The 24075-nt window shown below is 33.7% G+C and overlaps 1 protein-coding gene and 1 pseudogene across 1 annotated transcript; both read right to left on the bottom strand.

Moving 5' to 3' along the window:
• Positions 1 to 282: 282 nt before the first annotated feature.
• On the bottom strand, positions 283 to 1484 carry LOC142626676 (peroxidase 5-like; annotated as a pseudogene).
• Positions 1485 to 20636: 19152 nt separating this feature from the next.
• Positions 20637 to 22269, bottom strand: LOC142629518 (peroxidase 5-like). The gene is made up of 2 exons (XM_075803527.1): positions 21770 to 22269; positions 20637 to 21603 (listed from the first exon to the last, which is right to left on the bottom strand). The coding sequence occupies exons 1-2, from the start codon at positions 21983 to 21985 to the stop codon at positions 20833 to 20835; spliced, it is 987 nt and encodes a 328-aa protein (XP_075659642.1). The 5' UTR covers positions 21986 to 22269; the 3' UTR covers positions 20637 to 20832.
• Positions 22270 to 24075: the final 1806 nt, after the last annotated feature.

Here is a 24075-nt window from a genome sequence, read left to right on the forward strand (position 1 = left end):
AAGCTAAGTAGACAATAGCTCCTTCAATTTAGTTATTTATTTATTTTGTGTGTTGCAATCACTATTGCAAACATTTTTTTTATGATATTTTTCAAAAGATAATAAAATTAAAAAACAAGGTTATAAATAAAGCAATGAACATAATTTTTAAGGTTATCCCATTAATTTCTCATCAACATTTGTTCAAAACACTTACAAAAGAATTAATTTACACTTGAATCAATAGTAAATAATAAAATTATTTCAATTGTCACATTACTCATAGCAACAAACTTATAATATCTAGTTCACAAACCTACAATTTTTCCTGATCTCACCCTGGCTTCCTGTAAGCACATCAACGTAACCCATTTTCACCATAGCTGCAGCAAACTCATAAGTCCATGTTTCACCTTGCCTTGCATTATTCTTGACAATTCCAACCGTTGAAGGGCTGCTCAAAAGAGATTGATCAGAGGTCAATAAGCCATGGTGGTTTTTCAAATTTATATAGTACTTATTATCAAGCCTATATGGTGTAAGTACATCAAGTGGCACAGTCAGGTCATCATTGCCAGTATTTTGTGAACACTTGGTCTTTAAGTCTCTTGCAAATATGGGATCCATTGAAGGGTCTTGTGGATTTGTTTCATTGAAAGTGTATAACTGCTTTGAGAAAGAAGAACAATGTGACCTTCCTATGGAATGTGCCCCAGAAAGTGTCACCATTTCATCAAGACTAAGTCCTTTTTCTACAAATCTTTGTTCTAGTTGCTGAGCATTAAAGGTAGGTGGTGGAAGGTTTTGAATAGGCTCTTCTTCACGTGATACCCTCCCATCTCGACGTCCTGATGGAACTTTATAACTTATGCCCCCAACTTTGTAAGCACTGTTACGAGCAGCAAATGCAATAATGTCTGCACAAGAGACTGTTTGTGGGCATTGAGCTTCATGTTCAGCCTTTGCATCAAATATCACTTCAAAGCCTCTTAAACTTGGATTGTTGACTGGACTGTCTTTTTCCTCTGGATTTCCAGGTGTTGAGTCAAGTAGGACAGAGGCATCACAACCCTGGCATAGATAACATAGAAAATGACAAAAATGTTATTTAACTCTTAGAGTTTAGTAATTAAGTAACGTATAATATAAAGTATATTCTTTAAGCGGAGGATAAAAAAAATAAAAATATAAAAAAAAAAAGGAAAAGGAGAACGGGCTATAAATTTAGATACAGATACTGTTGAACGTATAACACGTTAGTTGCTGTTACAAAGAGCTTACATACCCTGACAAAACAGTCATGAAAATGCATTCTGATGAGGCCAGCGGCTAGGCTAGGCTAGGGTTACTTGACACCGCTTTGTTCACAGTGTTCTCACAATGGACTCTGCAGAAGGACAAGTTGATTGATAGTAATCCACTTTGAGTGATGGCAATGCCAGTGACATTGACACCATCATAGACATAGTAACAAAGAAAACCAAGCAAAATTTGATGGTTGCCATAGTTAAGCTACAGCCCAAATATGAAATACCCCAATACTGTAAAGAGTGAATGAATAAGACTTGGAGAAAAGAGCAGAGAAAGAACAGATAAAGAAGAATATCATAAGCAAGTAGGAGATGAAGATAAAGGTTGATGTTAACCAAGTATTTTTAGGAAAGAATTAAGCGAAGATGGGTTTGTCAGTTTTACTCTGTAAACCAAAGCGTGTATAGCTGCATAGAAGAAGTGCTTGAAGCTTTCTAAGTTTGAGAGTTTCCATGGAAACACAGAGGAAACAGTCCTCTTTGGCACACTCCAACGTCCAGTTGCTTAATGTACAAGATCTTCTATTCTATTTGTTTTTGAGTGGGTGGTGATGTATTTTCTTTGACTTTCAGGGATGTCAACTTGGCATGGAGAGGGTAAGAAGGTAAATTAACGTACGTATATACCCCACATACGTGCATGTTATGCATACTAGGTCAGTGAGCTTAATTTTCAGTATCTTTCACTTATTGTCTAGGGGTTCTAGCTTTTCATGATATTTTAACAACTGTGATTAGGACAAGGAAATGGAGGACAAGAACTGAAAGGAATAGTGGATCCCAGCATTATCTTCTGTTCGAGAGTTTTTCAAGAGAGATGAATGGAGCAAGTTATTGGGAAGATCATTTTCCTCAATAATAAAGAGAAATGAATTTTTCGTCACCCTTTTTTATTTATTTAATAATTCGATAATTGGTGTAGAAAAACTTGATTACTGGATATCTTTGTTAGCAGATCCATAGACGTCATCCCTATTTAAAAAGGAAATAAATAAAATGTAAGAAAATAATAGTAAAACTATTTTATTTTTCATTTTATTTAATAGATTTCAAATTGACTAGGAAACTAGAATTTTTTTTTAATCTATCTATTTCTATTCCATTCTTTTTTTATTAAATTTATTTTTCTCACTTCTTGCATGCACTATATAAATATATTGAGAAAACAAGTGACCAACCAAGTAATTATTCTATATTCTTAAAATACAGTGATATGCTCTTTATGTATGTGAAGCTCTCTTCTAGATCATGACCCTTGTCTCTCACACCTCACAAACACTTAATACTTGTGGAGTGACTTAATACTGTGTGTGTGTGTATATCTCAAAGCATTAGTGTAACTTAATTACGCTTTCTATTCTTTCTTGATTCATTAATAAAGTTCACATTTTATTTAGTATAAAATCCTGAGTTCGATCATTGTTTCCTTTACTCTACCTCCCATTTAAAATTTCACGTATTGGGTTCCACCTATTGAAATGTAGTTTTGGTCCACACGTGAGAGAGAATGTTAGAATTGTGAGGTTAAATAATTAAATTTACCATATATATCCTAATTATTTTAACATTTTGGGACAATTGGTAATTTAGCACTAATTAAATTTGTATTTAAATTTGCCATTCACATATTAGAGGAGGGAATACCTAAAAATTTCCATGATTAAGCATGATAATTAGCTAGGTCTCCCATTGACCAAGTAGCTAGCATTTCATCATCAATTGGAACTCATTTAAGATGATCATTTATACGTCATTCTAAGGCTATTCTCTATCCTATGAAATGCCTTTCTCAGCTTAGTAATCCCAACTTTTATTTCGTTGACTAAAACAAAATGATTAGCTGTGAAAAGATAACTTGTAGTTTAGTTCAACCACTCACTATTTCTCCCACCTTTCTTCATAATTTTTTTAGTTCCGCTAGATAAAAAATTCACACACTCCGTCACATTGAAAAACCATTGACTTGATATAGGGCCACTAAAAAACATGGATGAGAGAGTGGGTATGAAATTTTTTTTGAAATTTTTTGGAAAGTAATTAAAGATTTATCGTAATATTTTTTTCCATTTGACAATTTTATAGTGGATCATAAGAAAATCTGTGGGCTATTTGTTCACATCATGTTCAAAATTATTAGCTGGGAAAATGCACTATAATGCATATCTTGTGGTTGTAAATGTCTTGAATTTGTTGTGTTATTTAAGAAGAGCTTTGATTTCGAGGATGAAATAAAGGATTTTTTTCATTCATTCATTCATTTTTTTTTTTTGGTGGGAGTAGCGGGTAATGACTAACTAAAAGAAAACCGATGTTCAAAATTGTTTACTCACCTTTATTAGAAGAATTAGGGCTAAAATCCTCCATCTTCCATTGAATAACTGAATTAATGGACTATTGAAAAGGATAATAATCTTTTATTCTTTTTAAGAATTAAATAATTAGGTAGAGCAAGTTCAATGGAAATAAAAAACAACATGGCAGTGTATTGGGCCACAAAGCCCAATGTCAGGGATGTTTTGCGACAAGGGCCAAAAAATGTGAGAACGACCCAAATCTCCTCTTGAATTCTTTAGAAGAATCTTTGTGGAGAGTCAATCCCAAAATTCCAAATGTATAATGAACAAAGGCTAATAGTGCTTTAATAAGAGAGAAATTGAAATGCCATAACTGAAATACTAGAAAATGATGAAAAAGTACACAAGTCTAAAACTTCAACCCATAGTTAGCAAGAGGAGAAAATTGAGAACAAAGGCTCCCTTGTACCCATATTTCCAACCTAAGCTTCAGAATTGTGAGAATGTTGGCTGGGTGAATGAACTTTTTCTCTAAAGTTTTAGCTATGTGGGTAAAACGTGGTTGGTGGGTTTTTGAGCTGAAGAGAGAGTTTTATATTGAATTTGGGATGTTGCTAATGACTAGTTTTTAGGCAGAGAGAGAGAGAGAGGCTTTGGACATTCTAAGTGCTATTTCCATGATTTGGTGTAGTTTGCTTTAGTGGCGTAGCCTGGAATTTTTACATGGGGGGGGGGGGGGGGAGTGATTCAAAGTATTGATGTAAAAAACATAAGTTATAAGTCTATTGAATATGAAATTTCAATTTTGAACATACAAAACTGTCTAATTCACTATAGATATATACAAAAATAGCCAAAAAAAAAAAATTCACATCAAAATCATGCCTATCAAAAATTTTTCATGGAATAGAAGTCATCCATAATCATTTCCATGGTGAAATTCCTAGTAATTTCCTTTTCTATATAAACTATCATATTATTTGCCAAAAGTTCATCCTCCATTCTATTGCGAAGTCTTGTTTTTAATAGTTTCATAGCTGAAGAAGCTAATTCTGTAGTTGCTGTAGAAACTGGAAGAGTCAACATATGACGAATCAGTCTATCAATTAAATGATAGAATTTAGACTTCCTTGAAATTTATAATCCCCTACATAGCTCAAATATTGTACCCATATTTTGAAAATCTGGATGCTTTGTCACATCAAGCTCATAATGTTGCAATTAATACTTCAAAAGACAAATTTCCTGCTTAGTGAAATCTTCAGGATAATTATTTTCAGCCAAATTGCAAATATCACCAATTTTGAATGATCTAAAACCATCCTTAGGATCTAATGCTGAACTAAGAGTGAGAAGATTTGTTGTTAGCTCACAAAATCTACTATTCAATTCTTGCAATTGAAAATCTATTGCAACTGTAAATATGTCAATTCTTAAATGATGTTCTATTGTTGTCAAAGCTTCATCTTGATGACGGTATCTACCTCGAGCTTTAGTGTAACGAGCATTTAAATTAGGAATATCAATTTCATATTGTCCACAAAATGATGTAACACTAGCAAGTAAAGGCTCCCATCTATTATCTCTCAACTTTTGAATAAGTGATTTTGTAGTTGAAACTAAATGTATGGCATTTAAAAGATTTCGAGAATGTTGTTGCGAAGCTTGGCAAAGAATATTAGTAATTCCCATAACCTCTTTCATCATATGCAAAATTAAAACAAATTCAAATGATGTTAATACCTAATAAGCTTCATCTGCATCACCATGTTGTTTATAATTAATCCATTCCTCAAAGATAGTATTGATAACTTTGCAAGTTGCATCAAACATTTTTATCAAACTACAAATAGATTGAAAATGAGATCCCTAACGTGTATCTCCAGCCCGTTGCAAAGTACCAATTTGGTTTGCTCCTCTTCCAGTCTTAATTTCATTAAAAGCAATCATATTCTCAATTTGTTCCCCTTGAGCATATTGCAATTCATCATTATGCTTACTAGAACCAATGATAATATTGATAATATTAGTCAAATGATCAAAGAATTAATGAACAATTTTTACTTCTCTAGATGCTGAAACTAAAGCCAATTGCAACCTATGACCCATGCAATGTATATAATAAGCATATGGACATTCTTTAAGAAATAGAGATTGTAATCCATTCCATTCACCACGCATATTACTAACTCCATCATACCCTTGACCTTGAATATTCTTAATGTGAAGGTTGTAACGAGAAAGGATAGCACATATCTCCTTCTTTATGGTCAATGCAGTAGTATCTCTAACATGCACAACATGAAAGAAATGTTTTTTAATGAAACCATTTTTATCAACAAACCTCAAAATAATGGTCATTTGCTCTCTCTTCTACTCATCCCGGGCTTCATCAACGAGAATGCAAAATTTTGCATTCCCAATTTTTTCACAAATAGCATTTCACACATTACTAGCAAGAATATGCAAAATCTCATTTTGAAATGTGGGTGATGTATATTTGGCATTTCATGGAGCATTTTCCAAAACAACACTAGCTACTTTGTCATTGAAAGTTGATGTGAATTTTATCAATTCAATAAAATTACCTCTATTTTTTGAATCAAGGCTTTCAACATGACCTCTAAAAGCACAAGCTTGGAATACTAGCCATTGAACACACTCTATTGAGGTTTTGAGCCATAACCAATTATTCTCTAATTCTTTTGACGTTTGTTTCTCAATTAGCTTGTCAATATGTCGTGAATAATTCTTTAAATTCTCACAACATTTCACAGCAATTTTATGTGGGGAGTTTAGATCTTTCCCTACATGATGAATTAAAGGACAATTCATTCCATTATTCACATTTTCCCAATTATTAAAACATGTTGAAATGAATGCATATGATCTGGGACGACCTATTGGTTTCTTACCAAAAAGGTAGCAAGGTAGACAATATATCGCATCCATTGAAGGTGAGTATTCCAACCAATCCCTATGTGATTCAAACCATGAAACTTGAAATTGACGACGATGAGTATTATTGTTGTATGGATAGTCTATATTTGTCAGTTGATATGGATCTTCTTTGAGATAAGCTTGTTGGATTTCATTTTATTTATTGATAGGGAATTCACATATTTGTGTATGTGATCCTGGATCACGATCTATCTCTTCAGCTTGAATTCTTGAACACTTAAAGGGGTGTTCATCAGGCATTGAAGTATCAACATTTGTTTCTACAACCACAGGTGTCCTAATTTCTGAATTGCTAAAATCTTTTTTCTTAAAGAATGCATCAATTGTTTTTCATTTGCTCATAATTGTTTTAGCTTTAAGAATATGACTCAAAAATTAACTTGAAAAGAACTTTAAAAATAAAATTTTAATTAGAAATTTTTACTTAGTTATATGGATGTTATTCATACTCAAGAAAAAAAAACAAAATTTTCACTCTAATTTAAAAGTCAACCCATCAATCATCATCATTCCTATTATTAAAATTTTCCTGTATTTTAATTTTTTTTAATACAAATTTAATTAATAATAACCCTTAAAACAAAAACAAAAATTAAACACACAAGTATTGATACACAACATAAACCAAACAATTTAACAACACCCACAGCCACATGATATCTAACTAATCAAAAATAGGTAATAAATCAAAACAATTGTACCTTAGAAACTTTGTCTTCACAAAGTGCAAAGATGGTTGTGCGCTATGTCGGTGTGGCAATGCCTACAACTGTAGATCTTCCCTTCAAGACTCATCACAAACAATCTCCCCATGCCTTCAATCATATATTTCTCTAAAAATCTATGAAAATATAAAGAGCATGTGAATATTTAGGTGTAGATAGTTGAGAAAAAAAAAAAAAAAAACTAAAAAGGGATGAAGGTCTAATGCTTAAGAAAGAGAAGAAAACTCACTAGGCAGTCACCAAGTTCCAAATCTTGAAATTTGACAATGAAATATGCTGAGTTTTGGGGGTTGGTAGCGGTACCAGAGGGAAGTGAAAGTGTACCATAGAAGACAAAAAAAAAGGAAGAATAAGAAGTAAAGGGATCCGTGGGGTGGGTTTTTTGAGATTGAGAATGGGTTCTACGGTGGGTTTTTTGAGATCGATGAAGTGTAATTTTGGTGTGAAATGTTTGAATTTTGAGTATTTAAATGTAAGGTAGGCCAGGTTTTTGTTTTATTTGAGTATAAAAGAGGCCTAAAACTAAAGCTGGGAGAATAGTGGACTATGGAGATATGGGGGGGGGGGGGGGGGCAAACTAAAAAAATTGGGGGGCCCCAAAAAATTTTCCTATATCCTCTAATGAACCTTTTTTTTTTTTTTTTTTTTTTTTTTTTTTTGTGTGCAGGGGCCACGACCTCCCCAAAGGACTACGTGGCTCTGCACCTGGTTTGCTTTATGCTTAGGAAATGAGTTGGTTGCTTTTAACATAATTTTGGATATAAAGGAGTTTGCTCTAATTAGCTGCCGTTTGTCAACCATTTTAGATTATTGGAATACTCACCTAAGTGAGGGCTAGCAGCTGGAGTTGGCCAATGAGAGCCAACTATGTTTTAAAAGAAAAAATGGGTTAGGGCAGAAACTTTGGGCCACAGATAGCCAAAGTATAATAGCTCTTTTGGGGTGGAAATTTCAGGTACAAGACCTCCTCCATGAGCCTAAGGTGCTACCAATGTCTCTTACCCACTTGGTAGCACGCATGGGCTGGCTCATACAAAAGATCTGAAAGAAACCAACACATACCCTCCAAATCACACTTCCTCAATGTCCCCCAATATGTTACATGGGCTTGAGCCATGCTTAAAAGAATAAAATATAATAAAATTCCTGAATTGAGCTCAAAAGGAAGTTGGGCTTGTATAAATTGTGTCACAAAAATGGGTATCAACGTTAGCCCCTGAGCATGCATGATGATTATGGCATGCGTATGAGTAGTTAATGTTTCCCATTGCTTGTAGATGTTGTGGGTTTGGGAATTATTTTACCCAAGTGATTTATTTTTTGTTGAGAAAATACAAGTCGATGAAGCCTGTTTGTAGATATATCATGGCTTGTGGAGTCCACTTGTAGAAAACTCTTAGGTCAAAGAAGCTTATATATGTCGAGATGTAATGGATTGTGAAGTCCAAGTAAATTGACTTGTATCCAAATGATAGTTTCAACCCATAATGCTCCTTGATTTTTATGTCCACATTGATGAGGATCAACAAGCATTAAAGGATCCATTGCATGTTCCAGTTGGGCCTATTACTAGAGCAAGATTCAAGAAGATTAAAGAAGCACTTAAAGGGCTAATTCAAGAGATTTGGGCTGATTCTAACACAGGACATTCCAAGCTTAGCTCAAAGGAAGATGAACGCGTAATAAATTTAATCTAAGCTATTGAGGGCTGATCTGGCTTAATTGGGCTTGATTTATGGTGTGAATCAATGACTGATTGACTTTTCAACTCTATATCAATTAATAGATATTTTTCCTATTTTGGAGTTGCTAATTCCAGACTAAATCTACCTTAATTTTAGGCTTCTATTATTTAGAACTTTTTTTTTTTTTAGCTATTTTCCTATTTTAGAACTGCTAATTTCAAACCAAATCAACTTTAATTTAGGCTTTTATTATTTTGTATGTTTTTTTTTAAAATTTTCAGCCATGTCTTATAAATAGCATGCACTCATTGTAATAGACGATTATTGAATAAAAATTAGAAAAACATGAGGTTTTTCTCTTCTTTTAGTTCTTCAAGATTTGTGAACTTATCAGGGATTCTTCCTTGTGGCGTTCAAAAATATATCTTTGGTTAGTGATTCAGTTATAATCATTAGGTTGAGGTCTGTTACTTATACCTTTAGTTCGTGTTTCACTTATGAATGTTGGGTCAGGATCTCTATCAAAATCTAAATTTTAGCATTCTTGGGCAAGTACTTCAATATTATTTGTTGGGTCTTAAAGCATGTCGATTGAAGTTCGCATCACACATGTAGCTTTAGAATTTTTTCTTCATAACTTTTTTTTGGCTTTCACAAGCCCACCTCCAAGCCTTCATCACTCATGCTACCCAAACCCAAGGAGGGAGATGAGATAGTTAAGGTGAAAAAGATGAGATCTCCGCTGGTGAAGGGCATAAATTTGAAGATCTCAGCACCGCCCACCGTTCAAAATTACGGGATTTATGTGGGATGAAGTGCCATTGCTAAAGAAAGAGGAAACCTATTGACAAAGAGTAGAGTTGTTCCATCGATGATGTTAATGGAGGTTTACGATAGATTCTCACCCATGGCCACAGGACCATTTGTACCAATTTTGGCTAAGCAATGCTAAGTGGCGAATAGGAAGGAACCTTCTTCAAAAAGGAGTGACACTTTGTTATAGGAAGATGATGTCATAAGCGACACTTTGTTGTTGAGCCGTTATACTCATTGAAGTTGAAGCTCATTTCAAAGCCGACTCCCATTATTTCTGATAGTGGCAAGGCTTGGAAATTAGTTTTCAATGCAGCTATGCTTGACTTTGAGTTGGCCATCTTGTTTGAAGTAAATTGTCCCCATTGTTTGTTGTAAATTTAAATAGGCAAATTGGGTCCAGATGAGGAGATGATGATGAATGAGACATTAACGATGCTTCAATTTTTCAGTTGCTTTATTGTTGGCCAACTTGGTGAGATTATGTTTGCCAAGATTAGTTTTGATGAAGCCATATCCATGAACAACATTTCTGGTCGCCTTGAGACAACTTATTTGAGATGGAACAAAGCGAAGATATCACTTGGTGATATAATATAGGGGGCGTGACATAGCTATTATATGTGCTAGTAGTCCCCAGTATTGTTTTCTTGTCACGAATGCGAATAAAAATGTAGAGTCACAAGTTGTTTTCACTTCATGCTTGTTGTAATAATGAGAAGCGTGTTGGCAAAGCCTTGATTAATGATTTCCATAGAGTGTCTATTGTTCGATCATGGTATTGCCCATCCATAATAGCCCTCGCATCTTGGGCCATGATGGGAAAAATTGACCATGATAGCTTGAGAAGACGCCTTGTAAGATGGATGTTGTATATGCTTAAGGAGATAAATAACACAACTTGTAAGCAAGTGGGAGGTTCTTCTTTGATGCTTGTCTATTGTTAGGACATATGTGATTGGATGTTAGGAACATATGTCAATATTTTATGTATTGGCTAATCTTTTAACAAAACGCACTTTACTTGCAATTGGAAAGATTTAGGATGTGTTTAATGTTTCAAGAAACAAGGTTTCAAGTTCAAGTATTAAAGCCATGCAAGTCTATCCAAGAAAGAAGTGAAGAAGTGTTGTTCATTAAAACTTGATAGCTAGCTTCAATCGAGGTTTAAAAGAGTTGTTTAAGCCCAAGGCTCAACAGCTGCTCGACAGCTATGGTATCTGTTGTGAGAGACCACGCCCCAAGCTCTCTTTTTATGGAATGTGGGCCAAACCCACGTGAATGGGTGAAGTTGTGTTATTGCCTCTCAAAATGGAGGTTTGACTAGTTATATTTTCTCTTTTAGATTAAGGATTTGACAATGGAATCGCCACTTATTTAATTATTGGAATAAATAAGAAAACCAAAATTGAAAAATTCTTCATTTTATTAATTTGAAATTGAATTTGCATTGATCATAGAAAATTACATGGCTTTGGTCCTAGGTACAATCTAAGATAAAGTACATGGCTTTGTTTCCTAGTTACAATCTAGAAATTAAAAAATTACATGGATAAGTATTGGATTTACTAACCCTTGATCTAAGCTCGGAGGCTATGTTACAAGGTGAGAAGGTATTAGGCACCCACCTTACCCGGTGAAACTGGTCTTTTAGACTATGGTGGCCAACATTCATATTATATCATCCAATATGTCAATCAATTTGCATGTTGAGTTAAATGTGTGTGCATGTGATGAACCCTAATTCAATTTATTAAGCATTGCATTTGGATTGAAAAATAAATTCTAGTGAATGTGTGTGTATGGTGATATCCTAGATTCAAGGATTTGGAAGAATTATGAAATAAACATGTTTTTCATATTTTGATGTGTATTTAAGATCAAAACTAGTGTTTATGCATGAACATGTGATGAACAACCAAAAACATGTAAAGAACACATAAGAATATTTAAGAACATTCAAACATATTTAAGAGAATTTAAATAACTACTATCGTGCTTTAATCCTAAATTCTCATTATGGCAACACAAAAAAAGTTAGGAAAATGGATTATACCTTCATGCAAGATACATATGGGGGAGGAGGATAAAGAAGGAGACTCTTGATGGAGGTCCTAAGGGAGGAGGAAAAGAAGAGCTAGGAGAGGAAGAGTGAGTCTCACTCAATACCTTGAGTCTCAGGAAGACCAAGATATGACAAGACTACTCAACTTCACTAAAACTCAAGAGAGAGGAAAAGAGGGGGTTTTTTGTTTTTGGAATGGAGGAGAGGGGGGTTTATATAGTAATAGTTGAGTAAATATGAATGGAAGACCATTTAATGAGGGTTGACAAAGAATCATGAACCTAGACCTCATTTTAGCCATGGGGGAAATCTAGTGCATTAAATGTAGAGATTGGTGGGAGTGAGGAGCAAGCCAAAATTTGGTTTTTCCGTAGTTGCTGTAACAGCCTGTAGAGGCAACTTTGAAAAATCATATATGACTCAATTTTGACTGGATGTCTAGTTTCTGGGAAAATTAACCTCATTCACAGATTCAAAATATTCTGAGAGATATCAACGAAATGGTGAGCAGAGGTCATTTGTTAGAAAACAATTTCAGCATAATTAACATTAATAGGTCCCAAATTAGCTCCCAATTAACATTAATAGGCTCCAATCACTCACATTTCAGACTTAATTAGTTCCAAATTTACCTTATTAAAAGATAATTGCACAAATTACTCATTGAATAATTAATGTTTAACTATCTAATTAATTAGGTGTATGCAACCTTATCATAAAATATAGTCTTAACCAATCAAATTATAACACATCATTAATCTCAAATTGATTATAATTATAACCAATTGGAATCAATTTTTCATAATCACATATAGTCGGACTCAATTTGTGATAGTGCATCTTGGCTATTAAAACTTGATTTGATGATAACTTTCAATTTGATGGTCCGATTAGGGCTTATGACCAATCGATTTGATCGTAACAGCATCAAAATCATTTTGGTGAAATGAGATTAAGATGCAAATTTTCAAGGAAAAATTACCCTTTTACCCTCCTTGTGAGGTTAAATGCAGGTTGCAAATTGGGGTGTCAACATCTGTCGAGGTTTATGAAACTCAGTTTTTCTGGACTGATTTTCATCCAATCCGTGATTATGTGTTTGAACTTTCTTTTCTCATAACCCTAATCATATATAAGGATTATTTTAAGGGTTGTATCAAGTTGCACAGCCAAGAGCACAATTGCACAAGAGCATAATTCCTCAAGTGTAACTGGAAACCTAGTTTACCCTAGTTCTTAAAGAAGTTACTGTGTTTGTATACCGTAGGATTTTGTGACCAAGAAATTTTGTGATCTTCATGTGTTGAAGAACAGAAGAATTTTGCAGCCAACATCTTTCTCAAGTTGTTAATCAAGTCGCGTACTGGGATCTGCGCATCTATTAGTTAGTCATGTACTAGGAGCCGTGCATTGAAAAGAAGAGATTGTCACTACAGAACAAGTCCAATTGAGTATTGGGGTAAGGGTTCAACTATAGGTTGGTATAAGGTACTAGGATTCCTTTACTTGTAACCGCTTGTTTTGATAATAGTAGTTCTCGGGAGTGGTGACCTTAAAATCACCCGGTGAGGTTTTTTTCGTGTAAGTTTTCCTCATTCGTAAACAAATCACTGTGTCATTTAATTTCCGCTGCATACTTAGTTAATTGGTGATTTGTTTGTGCTGCCACGCTCATTGCATGTAATTGAACATAATTAATTTACTTGCCTAATTAATTGGTTAATTCATCATAAGGGATCAATACATTCTTGACCTATCATCTATAATAGGATATTATATAATGAGACTCATTTTTCCGAGATGCTTTTGCATGTGGCAATGTCGTAGCCACTATTCTTTCTACATCGTTGTAACATACTAAAAATGGTACATGGACAACAATTTCATTTTTTTGAGAATAAAGCCGCAACTTCTTTGGTAAGTCAAAACTTGATGTGACAAGTCAAAACCCGTTGCCACCCCTTCCTGTTATGTCAATAGGAGTTGTTGTGTGCGCCACTTTGCCCTTTTGTGTGGAATAAGTGTACTTTAGAAGACTACGCCATTATTGAGTGGGAACTTGTAACTCGCTTAGTAAGTCACAGTTCTTCTCCGTTTTCTTTTCTTGATTGCATATAATAGTATATTGAGCGAGTTGTACTATGATTTCTTGTAAGATGACTTTCGCTTAGAAAACTGTGGTGTTGTTGTTGGGACTTTCATTCTCGAGGCCAATCCCATTGTCAATGCATCATTTTTTGAGGTTGAAGCCACTGAGGATAGCAACATAGAGCTGCAATAGATGGTACCATGGTTGCCGTTAGTAACTTTGAACTCTTTTTGGTCTGTCCCTTGCTTGCGGCTTTGAAGTAAAGAAGTGAGTAATTGCAAGCCAATGTCCCGAAGATGGTGATGTTGGACAGGGACTATGACATCACCTCCTTTCTTGATTTTTTTTTTTATCCGATTGCTTTGTATTGTGCTTCAAGCTTTGGAAGTTTGAACTAGTTGCAATGTGTCATACGGACTACTGCCTTAGAGGCACTTTTTCTTGTATTTTGCCTTTGCGGACAGCCATATAGAACAATTCCTATTTAGTTGTATTGGTGTCACTTTGAGCTTGTACTATCATGGTTAGTAGACACAATTTTCATTTTGTACAAAGCAAACATATGTGATATTTGGATGTATATTTTGCATTTTGGAATGAAAAATTGATTTGTACCTCTAGGATGTATATGGTTTGTAATTTGTACCATGATGTTAGGTTCTAAGATCTTAGGAACTAATGTATTAGAACTTCAATATGTAATGTGTTGGAAAACCATGATCAAAACATAGAGTCTAAGTTTAGGCTTGCTCAAAGTATGTTTAATTGTAAAATTAGAATCGAGTGATTGCAGAAATTATTTGACAAAATCTGCAAAGCTTGATCGATCAAAAATTAGATTCGATCGATCAAAACTCGTGTAGATTAAATTTCCTGTAGAATTTTCAATTCAGCCCAAGTTCATTTGATGTGTAGGATTTTATGTTTTACTTCACATATAAAAGGAAAAACCCTAACTACGTTTTAGAGGTATTTTTGAGTGTTGTGTACTGAATCTTTTGTGAGATCTAGAGCTATTTACCTTCATACACACACACATAGGACTCTCAAGATTAAGATACGTATTAAGAGCTTGATGACCGCTTAGTTGCTGCTTAAAGAACTTAAAGAAGATCTGAAACCTTTGAGTGGAGTCTCAAAGTCACAAGTAGGAGAACTTGTGGTTGCAACAGATCAAGGAGAGAAGTAGTCCATGGACTCGGAGCTGTCACGTGGTAGTAATAGGATGTTAGTGGTCTAAGTCTTATCGTAAAAACTTCAATTCTTTCATAGATCTGTTTTTAGCTTGAGGATAGTTAGGTTAAATCCTCCTCAGGTTTTTTACCGGTTTAGTTTTCCTGGGTTATCATATCGTTCTGTTCTTTATATTTTCGCATTATTCACATGATATGATTTATATGTGTTAATCTAGAACTGAATAATTTATCTGAATAATTACTTGGCTAAATAACTAGGCTAAACATATTGTGTTGAAGGGGTCTAAAACTTTACACTAGAGAATGACTTTGTACCTTTCTTTGATAGGCTATGAGTATGTCTTTGTTATGAAAACAACTCTTGTATGGCTATGAGTAGCCGAGTATGTTGAGGAAAGCTTACTTGGAAAGGTCATGTGCACCTTCTGGTTGACTCGCAAAATACCACATGACATTTGACTGTTTAGCTTCCAGTATGTGCTTTTCACGTAATTTTTCATAAGTTATCCACTCTCGAGTCAGTCGCAAGAAAGTTGCGAACTTTACTTTTTTCACAGATCTTCACCACACTCAGCCCTTATATTAAATCTCACAAACATACAGGGAAATAATTGACTAAATACAACCAAATTTGACACGGAATTAAAGCCAACGAAATATAGTTGAAAATCACAACTTTACAGGATTGACATGCAGTTTTACTTTTAAACATAAAACGTGTATAGCATAGAAGAATGACTTGAAGCTGTATAAGTTTAAGGGTTTTCGTGGTACGTAATTAGCTAAGAGGAAACAGTCTTCAATGGCTCATTAATTCCGAGTAGCTTATTTTACAAGATCTTTTAGCCTATTAGATTTTTAGTGGGTGGTGATGTATCTATCTTCTTTGACTTTCAGGGAACTCAACTTGACAATGGAGAGAATAAGAAGGCAAAATAATCTTCATACCCTTAATGCGTACATAATATGCAGATTGGGTCAGTCATTCATATTATGCAGACTATTCAGTGAGCTCAATTTTCAGTATCATTGGGGTTATAGTTTCTCCTCACGTGTTAACAACTTCATTAGGACAAGAAAATGGATGGAAAAGAACCGAAAGGAAAATTAGTGCATCCCACTAATACTATTCTACTGTTTGAGAGCTCTTCAGAAGTGAAGAATGGAACAAGTCTAATAGGTGAAGTGGAAATGAATTTGTAGAGTTTATTTAGACCCCTTAAACTACAATTGGATTAACCTAGTTAACAAGCCAAGTTATTACTTAGTCCAAATTCCAGATCTAGGTTAACACAATCATATAATCATATCAATGTAAAGTGCGGAATATAAAAACACAAAAATATGATGACCTAGGAAAACCAAACTGGTAAAAAACCTGGGGAGGATTTAACCTAGCTATCCTCAAGGTAAACCTGAATCCACTATGAAAGAATCGAAGTTATACAATAGCGACTTAGACCACTAACATCCTATTGCTACCCACCAGTAGAACTTACTGACACGACTACGTGCAAGCTCCGAGACCACGGACTCCTTCTTTCTTAGATTCTCCAGCAAGTACAAGCACCATTGCTTATGTATCTTTAAGCTCTTATGGCAGCAACTAAACGATCATCAAGCTCTCGAAGAAATTTCCTTCTTGATAATCCCAAGCTTGTGTGAAGGCAAGCACCTCTCAGATCTCACAAGAGATTCACATAAACAGCAATATGAGTAGCCTAAAAAACGTGACTAGGGTTTGCCTTTTATACTTAGGGCAAAACATAAAATCCTACACGTCATATGGGCTTAGGGCTGAGTTGAAAAATTTGTAGAATAAACAATCTGCACGACTTTCGATCGGTCGAGTCTAATTCTCGATCGATCGAGTCAGGCAGAAATGCACAGTAATTTCTGCAGTTAACTCGATTCCAATTTTACATAAATCACATACTTTGAGCAAGTCTAAAACATAAATAGACACATGTTTTAATCATGGTTTGCCAACAATACATATTAGAGTTCTAATACATTAGTTCCTAAGTGCTTAGAACCTAACAGGATTTTTTGTCCCTATTTAAATGGAAAGAAATAAAATATAAAGAGACTTAATATTAAATTATTTCATTTCATTTCATATATATAGTGTTTATAAACACCTGTGGGGACCCGAGGACCGAGGATGAAGACCCGAGGACCAAGGATGAAGATCCGAGGACCAAGGACGAAGACCTGAGGACTAAAGATGAAGCGTAGAGAACAAAGGAGATTACAATTAGGATGAAAGTCAAGGACCCGAAGACCCGAAGATGTCGAGATGTGTTTGCTTGGAGAAGTGCAAGGGGTAAATTGGTGATACATGGTAGAGAAAGTGAAAATATCGGGTTTGGGGGTAGGTAGCTATGAACGCTGTATTGAATGCTCTGCACCAAGCTTTCTAGCCACATTAAATAAGGAACACTAGCTTTATCAGTTGCATTGATGTGGAGGTGTCCTGAACAGTACGAATCACAACTAAGGAGCCTCTTTCCACTACCATCTACAGGCAAATGTACAAGTGTCAACAAAAGAGTATAGTTAGGTGAGAAATGAAGGGTTGAGATAACAAAGGCAAGGAGTATAAATGAGGATGAAGGTGGCTAAGTAGAGGGAGGTTTTTTTTTTGCTAGAGGGAGTAAGAAGATAGAGAGAATATTGGCAGTTATTTGTAATAGACTCTTCCTCGGGAAAAATCCTAGGACCAGTACTAATTGTTCAAGTGAAATCCTCAGGACGCTCCTGTCTTTTGTTGTTGTGTTCCCTCTCTACAAATTCTTTGTTTTGGACCTTGGATTGGGCTTTGGAGTCTGTGCTTGATTTTTGGTCCTTACAACACCCATAATAGAGTATAACTTATTAGACAAATTAATTTATGAAGGAACAATTTTTTATTGCAATTGGGAAAATAGGTTACTAAACAAGTAGTTATTCAATATTCTCAATGTTTTACAATGTGATACTTCCTCTCACATTAATTAGATTTATATGATAATATTTACCATTCATATAGGATGAAGGAGTACTATATTCCTCTACTCTGTGAGTATCTAGTAATTTTTCGTGATTAATAGGGGTGGCGCTAGCTGACTTGCCAAAAAATAATAATATTATATATAATATTTTTATTTTTATTTTGTTTTGACCCTTCTAAAATAAAATTTTCAACACCCTTTTGTTTTTCAAAGTACAACTAAAATAACATTGAATATGATCCTCTTACCAATATTTTAGCATTTTTAAACAAAGAAAAAAGCCAAACATCAAACCAATTTGATCTAAAACCTTGAAAATAAAAAAAATAGTTGCTAATTATACATGTGCTTTTAACTTGTTATTTGTTGAGTAGGGACTGGAGGCATGGGATAGGCCGAGCATGATTGGGTGAAGACAAAAACAAATGTTAACATAACAAAAATTTTCTTAGTCCATTTTGGAACAGTTATCTTACTTTTTGCTGAAAGTAATATAAATAAAAGCTACAAGCTAAATAAAATAAGTAGGGACTCACATGAGACCCGTATATAGCAGGAAAAGAAAGAGAGCAATAAGCTCGCTTTATAAAGACTCAAACACACACTTAATAAAATTACAAAGAACAATAGTTGTCAAAGTTGAGTTAAATTGTTAAATAAAAGAATCGAAAAGAGTAAAGACAAACTAATAGAAAAAAGAATTTTGAGCAATAGTAATTAAAGTTCACTTAACAATAAAATTAATATGTTTATTGTATTTATAAACAATAGATGCTTTTTAAGATTTCATTTTAACAACAATAATTAGTATGTTCGTTGTATTATGAACCAATATGCCAAATGAAGTAATAGTTTATCTTTTATTTTCTTGTATGCTAGTACTATGGTCAAATTTGTATTAAAGAAATCTCGTAGACTACAAGAATCATTTCCTATCAAAAATTTATCTTTTTATTGACACTCCTAAAAATAATTCTAGAGCTGCCATTGGTGATTAACCATGACAAATTAGCTAAATATATCCCATTAATCAAGTAGCTACATTTCAAAATTAATTGGAACCCACTTAAGATGACCATGTAAGTGTTATCCATAGGGAAGAGTTCGTTCTTAGCCTAATGAAATTCCTTTCTCGGCTTACAAATCCCAGCCTTAATTTCATGGAGTAATACATAAGGCTAACTATGAAAAAACAACTACTTTCTTAATTAGTTCAACCATTCAGTGTTTATTGCACCTTCGTAATTATTTCAGTTCTGTTAGAAAACCTATTAATTAATAGATAAAAGCATACTCCAACTAATTCACAAAAATTACTTTATTTTCTTTCAATTGAGTTTTGTGTCAAGAGATTTGTTATCTCTAAATTTTAAATATTAATTTTACCTTTTAACATATAATGTTTCTAATTACTTTCAAAGATATTTTTATAGTCTATCTAATAGATATGGGGATCCCCTATTCTTTTCTTTCAATTATTACTTATTAAAAAAAAATAGCAACTCAAAGCCTCTATTCTATCAGTCTTTACCTCATGGAAAACATGAAATAAAGTAAATTGAAAAAAAAAAAAAAAAAAAACCCATAGCAAAAAGATGTGATATTGGGACAGGTGCCCTATATGTGCAAATAAAAATTGAGTCTATCTTTATTCAGAGTAGAGCATAAACCTTCAAATATTAACACTGAACAATTTACATAAAATTTCACTTATTACTCCATCACATTGAATAAGAACTCACCTAATTTGGCCCCTCCACGACATAGAAATAAGATAGGGGTACGAAAATTATCAAAGGTTTTCAGTGGCATCCTAAGACATGTTCAAATTTATTAGCTCAGTTGAGAAATGCGCTATGCAGCTATAAATGTCATGAATTAGTAGTGTTATTAAGATCTCTCATTTCGATAATCAAATAAAGGATTTCTTTCTTTCTTTCTTCTTTCTTGGAGAAGGAGACATAATGACTAACTAAATGAATACTTGTGTTCATGCATTTTAATTTTAAAAGCATATTGTAACTATTTTATAAAAAAAAAAAAAAATTCATTTAGACTTTATGTAAATATTTTTCAAATTTCATTTTTTTTTTTCAAATTAAAAATATGATTTAGCACTATTTCAGAAAAAAAAATCAACAAAAAGATAAATAATCTAATACGCAATGCACACTTAGAGGGACAATTACCAAGTGCCTCATAACTCAATAGTATTGTCTATTTCTCTTGATACAGAGAACTTAGGTTTTAAATAACCAGTTATTATTATAAGAATTAATAATAATAAAAAGGTAGATATCTCCAGTTATAATTATAATAATAATAATAATAAGTTGATGGTCAACTGTGAATATTATGAATTAAAATTAATTGAATAAAAAATCAAAATCCAAATTAGGGTCAGCGAATTGGTTAATAACACTACTTTCAAGTAATTATGTTTGTATGTGTTACAATCACTTCACATATTTCGGTATCATTAAAAAAAATTTTGTAAATAAAGCAATGAACATAAACCTCAAGATCCACAAACGAATGCTTTGCACATTTTGTAACATCCTACAAATACCAATTTATCCCGTTAATGTCTCAACAAAATTCACTCACAAACTTTCAAAAGAACGAATTTACACTTGAATCAACATAGAAAAATGAAACAAATACGTAAGCAAATCATGCAAAAAAGTTTCAATAGTCACACAAATAAACCTATAATATATATTTAGTTCACAAACCTACAATTTTTCCTTATCTCACCCTGACTTCCTCTAAGCACATCAGTGTAACCCATTTTTATCATAGCTGCTCCAAACTTATAAGCCCATGCTTGACCGTGCCTTGCATTATTCCTAACAATTTCAGCTGTTGAAGTGCTGCTCAAAAGAGATTGATCAGAGGTCAATAAGCCATGGTGGTTCTTCAAATTTTTATAGTACTTATTATCAAGCCTATATGGTGTAAGTACATCAAGAGGTACTGTTGGATCATTGCCATTATTAGCATTTTTTGGACACTTGGTCTTTAAGTCTCTAGCAAATATGGGATTCATCGAAGGGTCTTGTAGATTTGTTTCACTGAAATTGTATAATCGCTTTGTGAAAGAAGAACAATGTGACCTTCCAATGGAATGTGCCCCAGAAAGTGTCACCATTTCATCAAGACTAAGTCCTTTTAGTGCAAATCTTTCTTCTAGTTGCTGAGCATTGAAGGTAGGTGGTGGAAGGTTATGATTGGGCTCATCTTTACGTGATACCCTGCCATCACGGCGTCCTGATGGCACCATGTAACTTATGCCTCCAACTTTGTAAGCACTGTCACGAGCAGCAAATGCAACAATGTCTGCGCATGAGACTGTTTGTGGGCATTGAGCTTCAAGTTCAGCCTTTGCCTCAAATATCACTTCAAAGCCTCTTAAGCTTGGTTTGTTGGCTGGATTGTCCCTCTCGGCTTGATTTCCAGGGGTTGAATCAAGTAGGATAGAAGCATCACAACCCTGGCATAGATAACATGTACAATATTTAACTCCACATCTTAGTAATTAAGTAGCTTATAAGGTATATTCGGAGGAAAAAAAAATCAAAAGGGACTACAAATTTAGGTACAGTTTCTGTTAAACATATTAAAAGTTAATTGGTGTTGCAAAGAGCTAATTAACATACCCTGACAAAACAGTCATGAAAATGCATTCTGATAAGGCCAGCAGCTAGGCCAGGGTTACTTGACACAGCTTTGTTCACAGTGTTTCTCACTATGGTCTCTGCAGAAGGACAAGTTGATTGATAGAAACCCACTTTGAGTGATGGCATCGCCAGTGACATTGACACCATCATAGACATAGTAACAAAGAAAACCAAGAAAAATTTGATTGTTGCCATAGTTACTCTACAACCCAAATACCGCAATACTCTAATGAGGGAATGAATAAGACTAAGAGTAAAGAGCAGAGAAAGAACAGCTAAAGAAGAATATTATAAGCAAGATGGAGATGAAGATAAAGGTTGTTGTTAGCCAAGTACTTATAGGAATGAAGTTAGTGAAGATGGGACTGGCAGTTTTTCTCTGTAAACCAAAACGTGTATTGCTGCATAGAAGAAAGACTTGAAGCTGTCTAAGTTTGAGGGTTTCCATGGTAACAAAGAGGAAACGATCCTCTTTGGCTTACTCCAACGTACAGTAGCTTATTTTACAAGATCTTCCATCCTATTAGCCCATTAGAAATTGAGTGGGTAGTGATGCATTTATGTTCTTTAACTGTTAGGGATGTCAACTTGGCAATAGGGAGGGTAAGAAGGTACAATAATGTACGTATATATATACCCCACATTCCTGCATCTATTGCAGACTAGGTCAATGAGCTCAATTTGCTGTATCTTTGTATAGTTTTTCATTATATTTTAACATGTTGATTAGGACAAAGGAAATGGATGGAAGAGAAGTACTGAAAGAGATAGTGGATCCCACCATTATTCATTTATTCTACTGTTTGATATTTTTTCAAGCGAGTGGAAGGTAAGAAATTAGGGAAATGATCATTTTCCTCAATAATTAAGAGAAATAAATTTTATTGATCCTAAAATTTTTTATTCGATTATAGGTGCCATCCCTATTTAGAAAGGAAAGAAATAAAATATAAGAGATTCAATAGTTAAAAATATATATTTTTTCATTTTATTTTATAGATTTTCAACTAGACTAGGAAACTAGAATTAAAAAAAAAAATATATATATATATATATATTATTTCTGTTCCATTATATATTTTTTTTAAATCTACTTATCTTATTTCATGTATAGTATTATAATTGAGAAAACAAGTGATCAACAGAGTAATTATTCTATATATATATATATATATTTTTTTTTTTTGGTTAACATTATTCTGTAGTTTCGAAATATATAATAACGTGCTCTCTCCTCTCACATAATAGCAATATGACATACTTATTAAATTTATAGCTTAATCTACGATTCACATATTAAAAGAGAGAGTACCTAATAATTTCCATGATTAAGCATAACAAACTATCTAGATCTCCCATTGACCAAGTAGCCAGCATTTCATTATCTGTTGGAACTCATTTTAGATGATCATTTATAAGTCATCTTAAGGAAAAGGTCCTCTTTGATTGGTGAAATGTAATTCTCAACTTACAAATCCGAACTTTTATTTGGTGGACTAAGAAAAAATGAATAACCATAAAATGTCACATACTCCGTCACATTGAATAACCATTCACTCGATGTGAGACCACCAAAACACTTGGTTTAGAGAGAGTGTGAAAATTTCTATGAGCACAAACTTATAGTAATATTTTTACCATTTGAAAATTGTACATTAATGGACCACAGAAAAATCAATGGGCAAGTTGTTCATATTCTACATCATGTTAGTTGGAAAAATGCACTATATGCGTCATGTTGTCGTAAATGTCCTAAATTTGTTGTGTTATTTAAGAGGAGCTCCGATTGTGTTGATGAAATAAAGGATTTCTTTCATTTATTCTTTCCTCATTCTTTTCTTCTTCTTTTTTTTGAAAAAATAATGTTAACATAGCCTGCTCTCTTCTTTTTTTTTCCTTTTTATTTAAAAAAAAAAATTAAGGTTCAAATCTCCTATCCCCACCTATTATCTACTATCAATTAAGAAAAAAAAAACTGAATTAATGGAATATTTATCAGGATAATAATCTAGTTAGTTGAATTAGAAAAATATAGTAGTTTCAAGGGAGTTTAGGACCCTTTTTGTTCCAGTTTTATTTAGCTAAGGCAACCTCAATGAAAAAAAAAATGCACAGTATTGGGCCTCAAAGCCCAACATTCCAAGGTTTCCACCAGCCCAACAAATTAACAAATAACTCCCAAATCCAGCCGTTCAAGCAAAAGCCTGTAACATAGTTCTAAATTAATCAAATGGCTTCCAGGTTTCTACTTTCGAAAGAAGCAACTTGAGCCACAACTCAAATCT

This window comes from Castanea sativa, chromosome 3 (assembly GCF_040712315.1).
Source record: "Castanea sativa cultivar Marrone di Chiusa Pesio chromosome 3, ASM4071231v1".
Lineage (NCBI taxonomy): Eukaryota > Viridiplantae > Streptophyta > Magnoliopsida > Fagales > Fagaceae > Castanea > Castanea sativa.

Coding starts and splice junctions, on each gene's coding strand:
- LOC142629518 (XM_075803527.1), bottom strand. CDS start 21,985: ATGGCAACAATCAAATTTTTCTTGGTTTTCTTTGTTACTATGTCTATG. Junction 21,604..21,769: donor TTCATGACTGTTTTGTCAGG/GTATGTTAATTA, acceptor TATCTATGCCAG/GGTTGTGATGCTTCTATCCT.